Genomic DNA, 16,336 nt, shown 5'->3' with positions numbered 1-16,336 from the left:
CAAGTTTAACTATACCACAGAATATACCAGTGAAGCACCCATCACAGTACAGTGGAGGGTACTCGGATAATTTTGCGGACTTTCAGGATCTCTTCCTCTCCTACCTCAGAAAACTAGAGGACTACATCATATATATAGGGAGAGAGAGAGAGAGCTAACACAAAATAAAGTATACAATAACACTTCAAAATTTATCACTTGCAAAAGATAGCACTTAGACCTCCTACATAATTAGCTATCAGTCAATTATCTTGATGAACCGTTGCGTATATAAAGCCTATCATACAACTGAATTCTCGTTAGAATTAAGGTTTACTTCCTAACATATCACACGGAGGTTATTTAAAGTCAACAACCCAGAATGAAGTACTTAACTCCCTTCATATTAATCTCGCTTGCTGTGTTTGCAGATTCGCTTCCTCAACCTCGATCTGATTTAATACTTGGAGACACCAGTGGCACCAGAATAATTTACGAGGAAATTAAGACGTCCTCGACAGCAGAACAACAGACAGTGACGTTGAAGTTTCCACCAGACCAAGAGCAGCTTGCGAGCCCAATAACTGGAATAGTAATTCTCGATAAAGAAGCCAGAGGCACTCCGATGATAATTAGTGGTGGTGTTGGAGACACGCACGTGACAATCCAACTGAAGGGTCCATTATTAGGTGACGTGAACTTTACAATTGAAGTAAGTCAATTTTCATATTTTTTTTTTATCTTAAAGTCGCACTATCAAAAATAAAATTGTGTACTTTCAGGTATAAAGTTTTGTATATAAGGTTCGTGACGTAAAAGTATCAGTAAGGATTTTAAAAATATATATTTGCTTTGGCTCGGGTTGTAGAAATGCGAATTACGATTATCATTTTTTTAAGTCAATATGTGGGAATCTTATTTACATAAATACACACTGGTATTTTAGACTCATATCATGCCTAACTAACGTACTAACTCTATGGCTTTTGGAAAACGGAGGTCCAATGCTGCGTTCACAAGAGCTCTCCATTGACATCTGTCTTTAGCCATAGCCAACTGGAACCAGTTTCTACTTTGTATTCCTATTTCTGCGAGATCCATCTTAACATTTTCTCCCATCTGCGCCTAGGTCTTTCTAATGGTCTTTTTCCGATTTGACTTCCAGTTAAAACTTTTAAAGCGTTACTTTCTTCCATTCTGGCTACATGACCTCTCCATCTAAGCCTCCTAGATTTGATGACCCTAACAATGTTTGGTAAACGGTATAAATGATGCAGTTCCATGTTATGAAGTTTGTGCCATTCCCCATTCCCGTTTCTCTTGGGTCCGGATATTCGTCTCAAGATTTTGTTCTCAAATATTTTCAATCTGCATTCTTCCCTCAGAGTAAGCATCCACGTTTCGCAACCACACAGCACAATAGACATGATTATCGTTTTACATATTTTAAGCTTGAAATCCCTCGACAGATCATGACTTCGATTATATAAAACTAATTAGTAAAAGGACATTACCTTAGTGAATAATCTATGACAACTATAGAAGCTTTATGTGTACAAATGATTTCTCACTTTCATGTGTAATTCGAAATAAAAGTTGAATCCTACTTAAAACTTTTTGATGTCGTGTAGTGTTTCCCACGGCACGAGAAATCTCGTCTCATTCTCGTAAATGTTACATAAGTGTCGTCTCGATTTTCGATCAATTATTTTTCTCTTGTCTTGATTCTTGGAAAGCATTTCGCATCTCATTTATTTGTGTAAAGTCATGTACAAAATTTATGACCTGATTTTATTCTTAATTTTATCTAGAAGTTACCAGAATGATTCCGGGACTCGAAGGATATATGAAGAGTGTGATATAGCAACATTTACTTTTTATCAACGGTTCATTCATTCTTCTTTACCTGTCTAGTGTATCTTTTAGGTGTCCAATTTAGTTTCCAATACGTATGTCCAAGATGCAAGATAGAGGGGTGTCCAGGTTACAGGGGTTTCTAATTCACAGAAGTCAATAAGATTTTTTCTGCTTTCGAAGAAAAGTGTCCAAGTTAGAGGGGTGTCCAAGTTAAAGAGATGTCCAAATGGAACGATTTCACTATATATATATAAGTACTATGTTTTCTTTAATGGTGCTATAAGAACCAATACTAAACTAAGTTAAGCTTGTTAAAATTTGCTTGTGTTTTTATCGATATGCTAGTATAGTAAAATGGTCTAGCAATCGACTCTTTGGCGATCACTGCTGTAGAGTAAAAACAGTAAACTAAATATTAGGATCTTGGAAGAGAAAGGCCGAATCCTGAAATCTGGGTGTTGGGAAATTAATCCTAAAATGCATTTTGATGCCAATTGACATTATAGTGAATCAATAACAATAACAATAATAATAATAATTATATTCTTAAAATGTGTATATTAGCCAATAGCGCACGCCGAGGCCATATAGCGCCAATGGGGTTGAGCTTTCTACCACACAGTTTTCGTCTAGTGTCATAGATCGGAAGAGTGTCACGAGAGGGTCAGAAAGCATATAAAAAACACAAAACGTGCACATTTGTTACTTGTAAATTTTTACACAAAACCTTTTTTGTTTGTTCTCTTAACATTAAAAAAATTGTTTCACAATCTTCCATACAACATGGTTTCTGCTGATATTGATACTAAACTCTGTTTTCACTACTTTAATACAACCATCACAAATATCCTGCAATTTGATACGCCAGAAATAAAAACATTTTTAAAAAATCATATTATTGGATATAATTTACATTTATCTACGTAATGCATAAAGAAAGAAAGAAAAAAATAATTTCAAATTAATTCGTGGAATAAAGGGTTAAGCTGAAAGTTTTGCAAGTAAGCGGGGGCAAAAAACCGCAGTTTGGCGTTCGAATTGCGCTGGAGCAGAAAGATATAACGGCAAAATAACGAATTTCGCACGAGGTATAAGTGAACAATCCTCTATATTTTGAAGGTGCTAGAAAGCCTACCAATTTATTACTTAATAAAGGTACAGCAATTTAAAAAAGGATGGACAAATGCGGACTTTTACCCCAGTATAGAGGGCAAAAGTCCTCTCGCAATGGGGCAAAAGTCCACTGAAATACACGAAGTAGGAAATCGACATACAGGCATTTTTATTGAATTATTTTGCTTTCTACAAGAATCTTAAGATAAACAAAGAGCATACGAAGCATAAGTGATTCTTCGTATTTAAAAAAGTAGACTAAGCAAAAACATAAGTTTATCTCACTTGAGAAAAACTCAATAAACATACAAAGTATGAACTTATTCCTCTTATTGATAAACTACAGGGTGGTCCATAAGTCTTTGTACAGTGGGTTATTTTGGGAACAAACATGAGTAAAGCAAATCTGACTAGTGGAGGGCGAACTTGGGTAAAGAAACTACCGATTGATGCATGCGTGGTGAATGGCGGCTATCTTAGATCCAGTTTTTTTTTTATGGGAAGGAGGACATGTGACACATCAATTAACACTGTTTGTTGCAAAAGAATGCAGTCACGCAAACAGAAAACGTGTTATCATTAACGTTCCAAAGTTATGACGCCCCAAAGTCTCACCTACAGGATGTGCTCCACATGTTCCTCATCTATTGCAGCACACGCCGGAGCCTCTTAATCCAGTCCTCCTGAACCCGTAACAACACAGCGGGGGTTATGCTATCACAGGCATCCTGAATACCTCCCTGTAGGTGTTCAACATCCCGAATCTTCTCCTGATACAGCAGGTGTTTTAAGTGTCCCCATAAAAAAATCCAAGGGAGTGAGGTCCGGCGATCAGACTCGCCACTCCACAGAGCCTCGGCGACTGATCCAACGTCCAGGAAAATGCAGATCCAAGCATTCCCGCACAGACAGCGCATAGTGCGGTGAGGCATCATCTTGCTGAAAACATAGTAGCAAGGTCGCATCAGGGCGGAGAAGCAACGGAAACATCAACTCCTGTAACATGTCCAGATATCGGACACCATTTAGGGTACCAGGAATGAATAAGGGTCCTATGATCGACGTGTTCCATATGCCACACCACACCATGATATGAGCAGGGGTAATCCTCTTGCAAGGATTGATCGCATGCGACCAATATCGCATGTTCTGGTAATTCACTTCCCCATCCAAATATATGTTTGCCTCGTCTGTGAAGAGAATGCTGCCTGGGAAATGCGGAACTCGGCAACAAAGCCCAATTCGCGAATTCCATGCGCCGGTCTGGTTCATCCTCTGAAAGGTTGTGGCCAAGCTGCAGCTTGAAGGGATGTCACTTGTTCGTATGGAGAATCCTCATCACGGAAGCACGTGGTACGCCTGTTATCGCCTTGTGCTGCGCTTCGGACTTCTCACACTCGCAGCAAGTACCATTGTGGATGTTTCCTAATCTGTCGCGGTTCGTGGGGGACATGACCGTGGTATGTCGGCAAGATTACCAGTTACACTGAATTTCCTAATAAGCTAACGGTGTTGTGGCTTATTGCAGGTCTTTCGGGATGGCGCGCTTTTAAGTTCTGGGCAATCACACTTCTGCTGCTTTCCCCAGACATTAGGATGATCTCAATTATTTCCTGTTTCGTCAGTGTCATCTCGCTCTAACTGCAACGAAAAGAAAAACTGTCAAATTTGGGGTGTCACGTCTTTCTTGCAGCGTTAGTGCCTTACCACCCTCCCTGCATGGAAACAGAAAACCGTCAACTTTGTGGCGTCATAACTTTGGAACGGGACATGATAACGCATTTCTGCTTGCGGGACTGCATTTCCCTGCAAAAAACAGTGATAATTGATGTGTCACATACCTACCTTCCCATTTTTAAAAATAACCTGGATCCAAGATGACGGCCATCAAGATGGCCGCCCATTCACCACGCATGCATCAATCAATAGCTCCTTTACCCAAGTCCGCCCTCCGCTAGTCAGATTTGCTTTAATCATATTTTCTCCAAAATAATCCACTGTACTAAGACTTACGGACCACTCTGTAGAAAAAAATATACAAAGGTTCGTTGTTGACAACAATCAGAAAATAAACTACCACCACTCCCAAAATAATAATAATAATAATAATAATAATAATAATAATAATAATAATAATAATAATAATAATAATAATAATAATAATACGTGTATTGTAAATTCAGAGCCAACCATAGCACATTCGTCCAATCAAAGCGACAACGCATTGTTTCTTTTCTTTTCTTGACCTTCCGAAAAAGGTGTGGTATCTGTTTAAATTTAACCCATATTTTTTCGTAGTATTTCTAATAGCAAAGGACAAATCTCTCTCTCAGCACCGATGAACCGAATGACATCAAGAGCACTTTTCATACCTCAACAGATGGATTCAGCAATACAAACGGGTATATATTAGCACTACTGACTGTTAATCCTAGGCTATGTTTACACCGCTGAAATATGAATAGTGCCCTCGGTGCCATCGGTACACTAATCAGTGTTGAGCGTGGCTTGCCCAAATTCAAAGATCAACCTCCATACAGGCCTATATAACTTTAGTTAAGCTAAAGAAAGTCTACGCAGCAAACGAGTTTAAATAGGTCTACTGTTAGAAACTGGAATTTAAATTTAAGAATAAAATTATTTACAAATTCGAGATCTGGGGTAAAAGTCCGCATTCGCATTCTTGCCCCAGAAAAAAATCGGATTTTTGCCCCATTCGCACATGTTTTAATTACAATGAAATGCTGACTTCATAACTGATACCGGAAAAAGAGGGGGTAGTGTATGTTACTCAAGAAATGTTTTCATATGAAATAACAATAAAATAAGTCGTAACTTCTCACACAGACTGTAGTACTATTTCCCATAAAACAAAATATTACTTCAAAGTAAGACAAAATATAACTTACCTCATTGTATTAACAAATTTCACCGCACACCTTTACGAACATGAACAGTACACCGCCGCCATTTAATCTTTCTGCAGCATAAGCAGTGTTGCACAACTCCAATAAAAAGTACCCCAAAACCCCAAAAAGGACTTTTGCCCCCGGACACTCTACATTAAGACAGCCTGTGCGAATCATTGTTTATCTTGAAACTGCGAGAAAACTAAGAGCGAACAAAGCGAAACGTCATATCTGTTGTCCAGACCTGTCCGATGCGAGGAAACAAAAAAAATCGATCTTTCGAGTTCACCCTTGCTCTTCCAAGATCCTGAAATGATTAAGGATAAGTTCTCGTCTGCAGCTTTCGAGCAAATCGAGGAGGGAGTGAAATGTTGCTGAGAGTTATATTATTCGCTTCCCATATTTATTCAGTTTTTATTTTAATGAAACTATTTTCATTAGACATGTAAAAAATACCCCAGTTAACTAAGGTACTGTATCTGTACGTGTTTAGTAATATCAAAAGATTAATTTAGAAAAAAAAAACATTGTGAAACTCTGATATAAGTGTTCAATCAATATCTCCTTTTTATAACGTGATATTCATTTTCGAATTTCAGATATTTACTGCATGAGATGACGAAGCTACTGGGTATGGAATAAAGAAATAGCAAGACACTCATAACAATGTAATAGCTGGTACATGTACACATTTTGTATTTATTCTCAAGTTACATGTTAAAAAAACTTTATAAATAAATATTGACTTTTTATTTCAACATTATTTTATTATATATTTGACTTTATTTATTATTATTATTATTATTATTATTATTATTATTATTATTATTATTATTATTATTATTATTATTATTATTATTATTATTATTATATAAACAAAACATCAAATATACAGAAGGACATAATATAAACTGCTGATTTTGAAGGTTCCAACACCACCAAAACTCGAAGGTAAGTGAAGCGAAATTTATACGACAAATTTGTTACATGTCTATACACAATAATTACTATTTCACAATTATACAACATCTGTAACCTTGATAAATCTGTATTCCGTGATGCATCTACATTCTGTCTGTTCACAGATCCACTATAAGTCGTCTCATTGAATCAATCAGGTGTTGGACGTTTTGTTGAGAAATTGCATGCTACACTGTAACATAATTACTTATATATATTAACTAACTCACTCCATGACCTATGGAACCCGAAGGTTCAATGCCGCCTTCACTAAAGCTCTCCATTGATTTCTGTAATTAACCAACTGGATCCACTTTCTAATTTGTATTCCTAATACTGCGAGATCCATCTTCTGTAACACATATATCATGTTATATAAGTGTTATATCAATGGAAAGGAAGCGTTGTTTGACAATAGTAATGGGACCAACGTAATATGAATCTAGAGCTCACACTAGCACAAAGTGATCACACTGTTAAGGGTAGGAACTATGATGGTTTTCAAAATACTGGGAACTACTGTAAGTCGTAAGACGTAATGCGTGTGAGATAATAACACTGATTATAAGTCTGTTAGTGACTGACCATTGTTAGTAAAGTAGAGCCTCGAACACTCGTCCTAATATGGAACGAAGGGTGGCCTAGTTAGTGAAAATTCCGGGTTATCGGGAATGGGGTTAAAGAAAGAATAAGTACGAGTGATTCCTCAGAAAATACAGTACTGTACTTGTATGTATTTATTTATTGAGAATACAACAGTGAATAAACTACCCAATTACCCTTAAACAAAGGAAAAATACGTGATTTACGAAGGCATAGAGACTTTATTATACATGAAAATGAAAGTTAATGAATACACGCTGCAATTTAACTGATAAGACAGACCTCAAAAAAATACTTCAACGAATCTGTTCGCAGGTTTTTTCACCCTTCCAGAGTGTGGCTGAGTTATCCACGGCAGAGTTATCGAGTGTCGAGTTTTAGGAACTCTACTGTAATCTGTTACGTAACCGTCTGTAATACATCAGGCCGGTGTGTGTTGAAGTGGATACACAATAGTGATGCAAAATAAGAAACTCTGAGTTTAAAAGTACATAATTGTAGATGTGCGATTAGTTGACTCAAGTATATTTAAAGTTGCCAGTGTATTAGGCATGTCGCGAGTAACAACTAGAGTCCTAAGTGATGACTGTCTACAGAACTTATTCCCAAAAAAAAAATCATCGAAGAATAAGAGTAGATAGAATGAGAAGCCTCAGCGACCAGGGATTGTTACAAAGTACTACGTGGTTAATGTGCAAAATGTAAATGGGAAATATAACTAGCGCCTGGAACAGTCTATTACAGCAATCACCTGTGTGGTAAGTGACCCCAGTAGCAAGCACGCTTTCGCCCAGTTGGCACGTGATTGGATTTTGGCTTTTTTTACTCTTGCACTTGAAACCCATGCTTTCATACAATCTGTCTTTTTTTGGACTTGCAAAGCGATGCTTTAGATGCTTCGCAGAGCGTCATAGCATCACTGGTTGTTCATTGGTTATTGACTTTACTTTACTTGAAAAATGATTGCGTCGAGCTTGTATGGAACACTGAATGCAAAGTTGCCCCCATGTAACTTCGTTATTGGAATCCAGCTTGCGGCATGCTTGTGGGTTTTCCAATCAAGCTAGATGCAAGCTTGGCCGATTTGCAATTTAAGCTTAAAGCAAACGGTTTGCAAGTTGTCTCTACTACTAGGGGAAATTCCCCGTTACCTCTCAACACTTCCCAGGAATCTCGTTCCCTTTGGGCTTTCTAGAGGGGGAAATTTGGTAATGACATCAAATCTTCATGTGTAATTACAAAAATTAAATTTATATACAAATAAGAAATCATCAGTTTTTAAACTTACTACTAAAGAATCTGTGTCGAAATGGGATCTACTCCGAGAAAACAGAGTACTATAGGGGAATGAGGGCGAAATTCCCGTTGGTAATACTGGATGTATGCTATAACCAAAGGAGATTTCTCCCTCATCCCCTTATAATTCGCACACTATCCAGAGATATAGACACGAAGCGTCAAGAACATTTTACACAACGACTGTGGTAACAGTAATATAACTCGTGATACCAATATATTTACGGAGTACGTTACATTCTGTTGCTAGTTAATATGAAACATTGAAAGGTTTTACAACGGATTTGAACATTTCTATTGTTTTATGCATTATAAACATATGGTTAATTAATATTTTACTTGTTGTTACAAAAGGCTACTTTATTGGTTAAAGGGAAGCGTGAGGTCATTTATAGGTCATTTCCAGTTTGGTGGAAATTGTTCACAAATTATTAAAAGATATTTTATACTTTTTTCTTCCATATCAGAACACGGACAACTTTGAAGATACGAAATATGTGCCTTCATTTTTATAAGGGCCCTTACCTCTGTAATATAAACACACACAGAACACTGTTTAATGTCAAAATATTTGATTGATATGTTAGATTTCTAACCAAAAGGCTTTATGTTCGAATTTTGATTAGGAAATAAGATATTTTTTTTCTGTGTGAAAAGAAAGTTAATAATGTATTCTAATTAGGAAATAATACCTCGCTTTATTATCACATTAATTTAGCCGAGGTCGTCCATTGCATAGAAACACTTAAACTAGATTGAAAGTTAGTCCACCAGCAAACCTAAGAAAAATACAATGACCTGAGTCCTCGCAAGAGCTAGTTTTCTCTGCTGAGAACAAAGGGCCAGGCAGAAGAAGGCTACGGAAAGTGTAAAAGACTACGTGCTGCTTGAAAACTCTTTCATCTGGAACCAGCGCCATAACTTAGATTTTTTCTGACGTGGGGGGGGGGGAGGGCAGGCATTAATACGCGTATTTGGGCCCACTAGAAAAAGTTTTTCTAATTCTTGGGCCCCCATTTTCCATCTTTCTCTTACTCTTTATGGACCCTGGGAGCCTGTGGCCCTGCCACACGGCAAGGTCTGCGGGGCCATTAGTTACGCCTCTGGGCCCGTTCCATACATGACAGATTAATTAAAGGGACAATATTGACAAGCTTAAATTCACTATATAAATCATAGTTGTGTTGAGTGTCTAATACGTAATACAGATATGACTTACAATGTTAACAATGAACCTATAAGTGTTTTTTGGTTGAACAGTTGTTTCTTGTGGGTGAGAAGTATAGACAGCATGTGAAACACTATTCATTGAAAAGTGATTTAACAGGATTCGTTGAACAGTATCATAATCACACTTAGACCATTGAAGTACTGGGAGATGCTATCACGTATGAGATACATACAGTTTATTGAACATCAATCTTTACATCGACTGTTCGCAAAAAGTGTAGCAGGATTGTGTGCCTTCATGTTAACATAAGCCTTCTCAACATTTACTGTAATGGTTTCTAAGTATCTGTTTGCCATACTCCTCTGTCGAGCAATTTTCTGAACACATTGCATTTGGGTCGCGATATCGAAAGGATTCAAAAGCACTTCTAGTCCAAGGACCAGACATAGGTTCTGTTGGAAGGTTCGCGTATAAAGAATGTGTTCTGGGATGTTAAAGGACAAGATTTGGCTTGGTCACATAATCATCATCATGTGAGTTTTTTTTTTTTTAATATGGCCGCCAACCATGTCGCCCGCTGGTAACTTTAGAAAAATTGGATATCTTGATTTGCACAGATTTTGTGCAGCTTTTAATTAGCATAGCGCAATGAATGATACACCGTTTGAAAGCTGAAGGAATATGTTCTAAAATGATAACGTTTAGATCCACCTAGTCCATTCTGCTGAAGAGACAGATCAAAACATTCGAATTTTTTTACGTTATTGTGAAAAATTAAGAATAACCTAAGCTGGCAATACTGTTAATTAGCATACAGCGGCTAGGCAACACCAATAAATACAATAAACATCTGTGTAGATTATACGCAGGAATTGGATAGATTTTTAGAAAACAAAGGTGCAAAGAATGGGATTGCCGATCATAGTACAACATAACCTATCCCAAAAACATGAACTTAAATACTGGTAGGAAACCCATCAGCATCCTCAACACTGAAGCGCAAGAAAAATGACGCCGAGAACATCAAATACGAACCACCAATGATTGTAAGGGAGTAGTGTAGTTCGATAAGTGATATTTTTCTTATTTCTAGTCACAGCTGGATTTGTATATAGCGGACATCCAAAGTGTAGTATGCACCGCATTATAGTATATCTTCTAGTGTTAAACATGATGCAGTTCTGTACTGTTGTTAGATACTACTCTCGAAAGTTCGAATTACTGTCAATGATATATTACTCGTATGACATAATAGATGACATATATTACTCCGTACCATGCGATTCTTCATGAACGCTTCCAACATCTATTTGATTCGATGACATGACGCTAGTGTTGCCTACGAAACGATAAGAGAAAAATGGTTATATAGACTTTTTTTTAAAGCTAATTCGGCTGCAAGAAGAACCTTTTCCAGAGAATGATGAATATAACAATTGCACTAACCTGCAATAAAAAACACTTAACCAATGAAGAAATTAATTACATGGATGGATACTAAGAAATGCTAAGTGTGAGAGAACGATATTTAATATAGGTGAAGGGAAATCTCAAAATAGCCCAAAAATATGCATAGGTCGCGTCACTCACATGTGTTATATATAAATATGTTCAGGGCCGGATCAAAGATTGTCTGAGGGGGGTGCACCGATAACTACCAAAATAACCAATCACACTGAAACTCTTCAAAGTGACATGTGACAATATTCTTTACCCTTGACAACGCTGATGCATAGAACGGAAGAAAGTATTTTAAAGACGGTCGCAAGTGGAATGCAGTACAAAAATGTATTTCTCTCCTTCCGCCTCCCGTTTTCTTCCCTACTTGACAAATGTTATATACAATTATTTTTCTCGGTGAATCCTTTTCCTTCAACCTTCACAAAATCAACTTAAATTATTGCTTTTGCAAAACTCTGCTTTCTTTTAAACCCCAAACGGAAACATGATGGCAGAAAGTTTAGAAAAGTGTTGCTATTTTCACAGCTAGCTCCTCATTTTAAATAGTGTATATTTACAACCAACGAGGGAGGGACGTGCACCTTTCCATCCCCCTCCCTAAATCTGGCCCTAAATATGTTCTATTTCTTTACTAAGTTATACAATATATGGATTGTATGTTTCACGCCTATGTTGACTTATCTAAGGGAGAAAATATGTAAATCTAAAAACGCTTTAATAGTATATATATGAATATCAATAGAAAGCGTCATCATAGGTATTCTGTTATTATTGACAGGTAACTTGCTGCAACTGAGAAACTTCCATGCTTCACGATCTTCCGCTTACCTCTTCGTCATCACGTAGAATTTCTCTGTTTCTATATCGTCCATTAATTGTAGCCTACTTCGCCCTTTCCCTCTCTTTCCTACCGCCATACTCTCTAGCACGTCCCTCATGATACAGTTCCTTCTTAGTCAATGTCCCAACCAGTTTCTCTTTCTCTTCTTAATAATATCTAAAATCATTCTTTTCTCGTCCACCATTTCTAACACTCTCTCATTCATTTACCGCTCGACCCAACTAATTCTCTCCATTCTTCGTCCCATCCACATTTCGAAAGCTTCCAGTAGTTTTTCATCATTTTTACGTAATGTCCATGTTTCTGCCCCCCTACACCACAATACTCCACTCGAAGCATTTTATGAGTCTTTTTCTCAACACTTTATTCAAGATTCTAGAAAATAGTATTTTCTTCTTCCTAAAGGCTTCTTTCGACATTCCTGTCCTTGATTTTTATTGCACTTTCCTACTTCATATAATCACTAATAACACTACCCATTTATCGAAAACTCTTTACCTCTTCTATTTGCTCCCCTCCTACTTCTATATTTGGCACCAACCGCTTCGTTCCAATCACCATGACGTTTGTCTTTCTAACGTTTATTTTCATCCCATATTCTTCACAGCCTTTTTTGTCAAGTTTTTTTTTTTAATTGTGCTTGTGAAATTTAGAGCTATGTCAGCGGTAGTTCCCTACCAGAAGTGTTAACCCTGCCGAATTGGTCTAAATGGAGTAGACAGACAAAGAGCGTTCATGTCTGGCAGAAGACAGCAGTTCTACATTGGCCAAGTTGGCGGAAATTGTAGTGATTGGTACGGTAATATGGACATTAGTTGGAGGTGTGATCATAGTGACTTTAACGCTGGGATATTGCAGGGAGGAAAGCAACGGGTAACCACCACTCCATTTTTCCCTACTTTGCTGACAGCATAATGAAAACAGAAAGCGAAATTAGTCTTATTAATTGAGATGGGTACACATGATTGGATGTACGATAACTGTGAATTTTCGTAATTAACGATCTGTGTTTAACTTCCCGAGCTACACTTGGCATCGACTCCGTAACAACACCATACCAATCTCCAGTAATTACAACATGGAGTAAAGATGGTAAAACTTTCTCTTGCGATGGCTATTCACTCATTCCAAGATAACACGTTGCCAAAAGTTATTCTTGTTTTCGGTAACAAAGAGCTACCTCTCGGAATATCATATATTACTCTATTTTGAGTCCGAAGGCTTGAAGACATTTTATTCCAACTAATATTGCTTCATGAAAGAATCTTATTTAGGCTCTTCAAAATGTTCAAATGTCGGAGAGGTTCTACGACACATTCATAAATACTGTCAGTGACTTGAGCGGTTCCATTTCTAGACTCGGAATATCAGAAAGTGAATCTTCAGTTTCTGAGCATAAGAAATAACATCTAGCACAACACCAGTTTCACGCCAACTGACTGAGGAAAGAGTATTTGTAACCGGCCTCTGCAGTCAAATTTCCACCTCAAAAAACTATCCGCATAAAGAACAATTAGAATATACATACTTGATCGTGAGTTCAAATTTTGTGAATGAAGAGATGAAAACAGTATTGCGTGACTGGGTTCTACAACAACAATCTGTTCAGTTCATTTCGACAGTCCTCTTGGGCACATTAACGTCCTGACTACTGTATTTCATAAATTGATCAGCTGGAACATTCACAAAGACCTCAATTGTTGACTGTTATGCTAACATGTTACAAGCGACAGCCTCAGTCAACCTTCAAGCTTTACATTCATGTCCATTCGTGTGCAGGGTTACTTGGTTGACAAATACTGGGGCTATCAAAACCCTGAAGGAGTAATGCACTGTGATATATTCCATCCACACTGCGAAAGCGGAATGAGAGGTCATTGGTCATTGGTCGCGACAGAAGAACGAATACAATAAGCTGCATCGATTCAGAGTAAAGTCAAGATGATTCTACAAGGAAGTGTGAATAACTTCGTTGATTCCCTGAGGAATAGTTATCGAAAAAGAATAGGGCAACATAAACTTACGCGATTAACCTAACTTTCGATAACCGTAACACATCTTTTTACAAAGTTACAATCCTATCTGTGACGTATTTGTTATAACCTTTCTGTAAAATAATCTCTCCAAATTTTTCTGTTTACAAAAATTCTGTGTTTGATGATATCCCTGAACTTAGTGCTTTGTTACCTTATGAAAAATTCAGCGCCCGGGGCGAGAGTAAACAACGGCGGCCGCATACATATGAGTAAGGTAAGCAGATCAACCGCAAAGCTCCACCATGGTTGGCGGGAAGCGTAAGAAAATTTTCAAAACTAAACCTGCTTTTCCTTGATTTTTAGCACTTTTTATCATTTTTTCCTTCCAGTTTATATATATCGTTTCTTTTTTCCTCCCGAATTTTACGCCCTCATACTTCGGCGTCTGGGGCCGCTGCCCCGCTGGCCCCTCTACCTTCCACTGCATGGCACTGGTTTTCATTGAATAACTCTTTTATCACTCAGATTCTCTTCAATGTAAAATAACTTTTCGTATAACTTCTTAGAAATTCATAATATAAATTTAATTTTATTTTTGATTTCGTTGCTTAATTGTTCCCAAGTTTTCATTTTTTTTTTTTTATTTAAATGTGTGTCCCACTTTCCTGCCATTATGTTCCCAAATGTATAAACTAATAAGCGCATTATAAGCCACAGGCCAGAATCTGCATGACGAAAATGCAGTCTAATCTGAATCAACGGAAGAGGTCTCGGTCAAATCCTCGAGCCTAGTAAGTTTTGTAGAAGTCTATAGATTCGTACCGATTCTCGAAGAATCATATGTCGTCTCGTCTCTATTCTCAAAAAATACTACCTCGTCTCGTCTCATTTTAGAAAAATTATTGTACAAATTTATGCCCTCATTTCTTGGTTAATTTCATCCAAAAGTTATTAGAACCCTTCCGCGTTGCGAAAAATGCTCGAAAGATGTGGTATAACAACATTTAAAGCATAGTTATTAATTGATTATGTAGTATAATGACTTGAAAATCCTTGAGAAATGCACTTCATTAGGTTGTCTGATTACTTTATTAACTTATTGTTTTTACATTATCAATCATGTAACACGCAGGAGTAAAAGTAGATCTGAAAAGGTAGGGGGACGGTAGCTAGCGGCATGACGTAGGAACTGGGGGGATGCCGTACACAATTTTTCGAGGTGAGGGACGAGGTCCCGCCGCTTTCCCCCTCACTTTTACCCTTGTGTAACACTATAAACAGTGGGTGAACTGGTGTTGTTTAAAAACGTCGAGAGATTTCTCGTCTCATCTCCATTGTCTCTAAAACAAAACAAGAATTCAAAAAGGTACATATTGTTTCTGCGCCTCGAAGAACAGCTGTGTGTTAAAACCACAACTTTTCAGGAGAAGTAAAAAACATTCCACTCTTAAAATTTTGCCAGATATACACGGAAACACTTGAAAATATAATAAACTTGGTTCTGTGTATAGTACGCACTGGACATTTTTGTAGCTTGCTTCAACAATATTATATTACTACTTTTGTATTTACGTAGCACTTGTCAGATTATCCTTTGCGTCTTTATAAGCACATAGAGAATCAATACGTACTTGATTAGAACGTGAATCCTATAATTTTTTCACTGTTACGGTGAAACAATTGAACATTAAGTTATCACATTAATTATAAGGGACGCTGCCTGGCAACTTCGAGGTTTATTTGCACAGAATAACTCATTTTAGACACAAATGTCACATAGCGGTTCTTCGAGGCGCAGCGACAAGTCTCGTTTACGAGACGAGAATCGAGACAAGGCTAGAAATTTCTCATCTTGTGGGCAACAATGCACTAACGTATAGAGATTCTCATTGCAGAATATAGAGGCTTCACAGAATACCGATTTATCAAGATTATGTATACTTCTAAAGTACTCATCATCTGTAGTTATGTACCGGTATCAACCGTAGAAATTTCGTTTCACTCACACACACATCTTTCTTAGTGGTGCAATTTTCACAATCGACAGTCCACATGCTTTTTTTTAATTATTGTTTGAGTGTTATTGAAAATAATAATAATATAATAAACAAAAGTGTATCCAAACAGTGGAGAGATTTACCAGTTGAGAAATGAAAAATGAATATTTTAT

General features: G+C 37.2%; 1 protein-coding gene across 1 annotated transcript; it reads left to right on the top strand.

The window, feature by feature from the left end:
• Positions 1–288: 288 nt before the first annotated feature.
• LOC145693954 (uncharacterized) lies at positions 289–6,616 on the top strand. The gene is made up of 2 exons (XM_081770114.1): positions 289–691; positions 6,458–6,616. The coding sequence occupies exons 1-2, from the start codon at positions 362–364 to the stop codon at positions 6,470–6,472; spliced, it is 345 nt and encodes a 114-aa protein (XP_081626240.1). The 5' UTR covers positions 289–361; the 3' UTR covers positions 6,473–6,616.
• The last annotated feature ends 9,720 nt before the right edge of the window (positions 6,617–16,336 follow it).

This window comes from Thermobia domestica, chromosome 9 (assembly GCF_964235325.1).
Source record: "Thermobia domestica chromosome 9, izTheDome1.hap1.1, whole genome shotgun sequence".
Classification (NCBI taxonomy): domain Eukaryota; kingdom Metazoa; phylum Arthropoda; class Insecta; order Zygentoma; family Lepismatidae; genus Thermobia; species Thermobia domestica.
This window is presented reverse-complemented; position numbering and strand designations above follow the sequence as displayed.

Excerpts from the sequence above, each read along its gene's own strand:
- LOC145693954 (XM_081770114.1), top strand. The coding sequence starts at position 362 with ATGAAGTACTTAACTCCCTTCATATTAATCTCGCTTGCTGTGTTTGCA.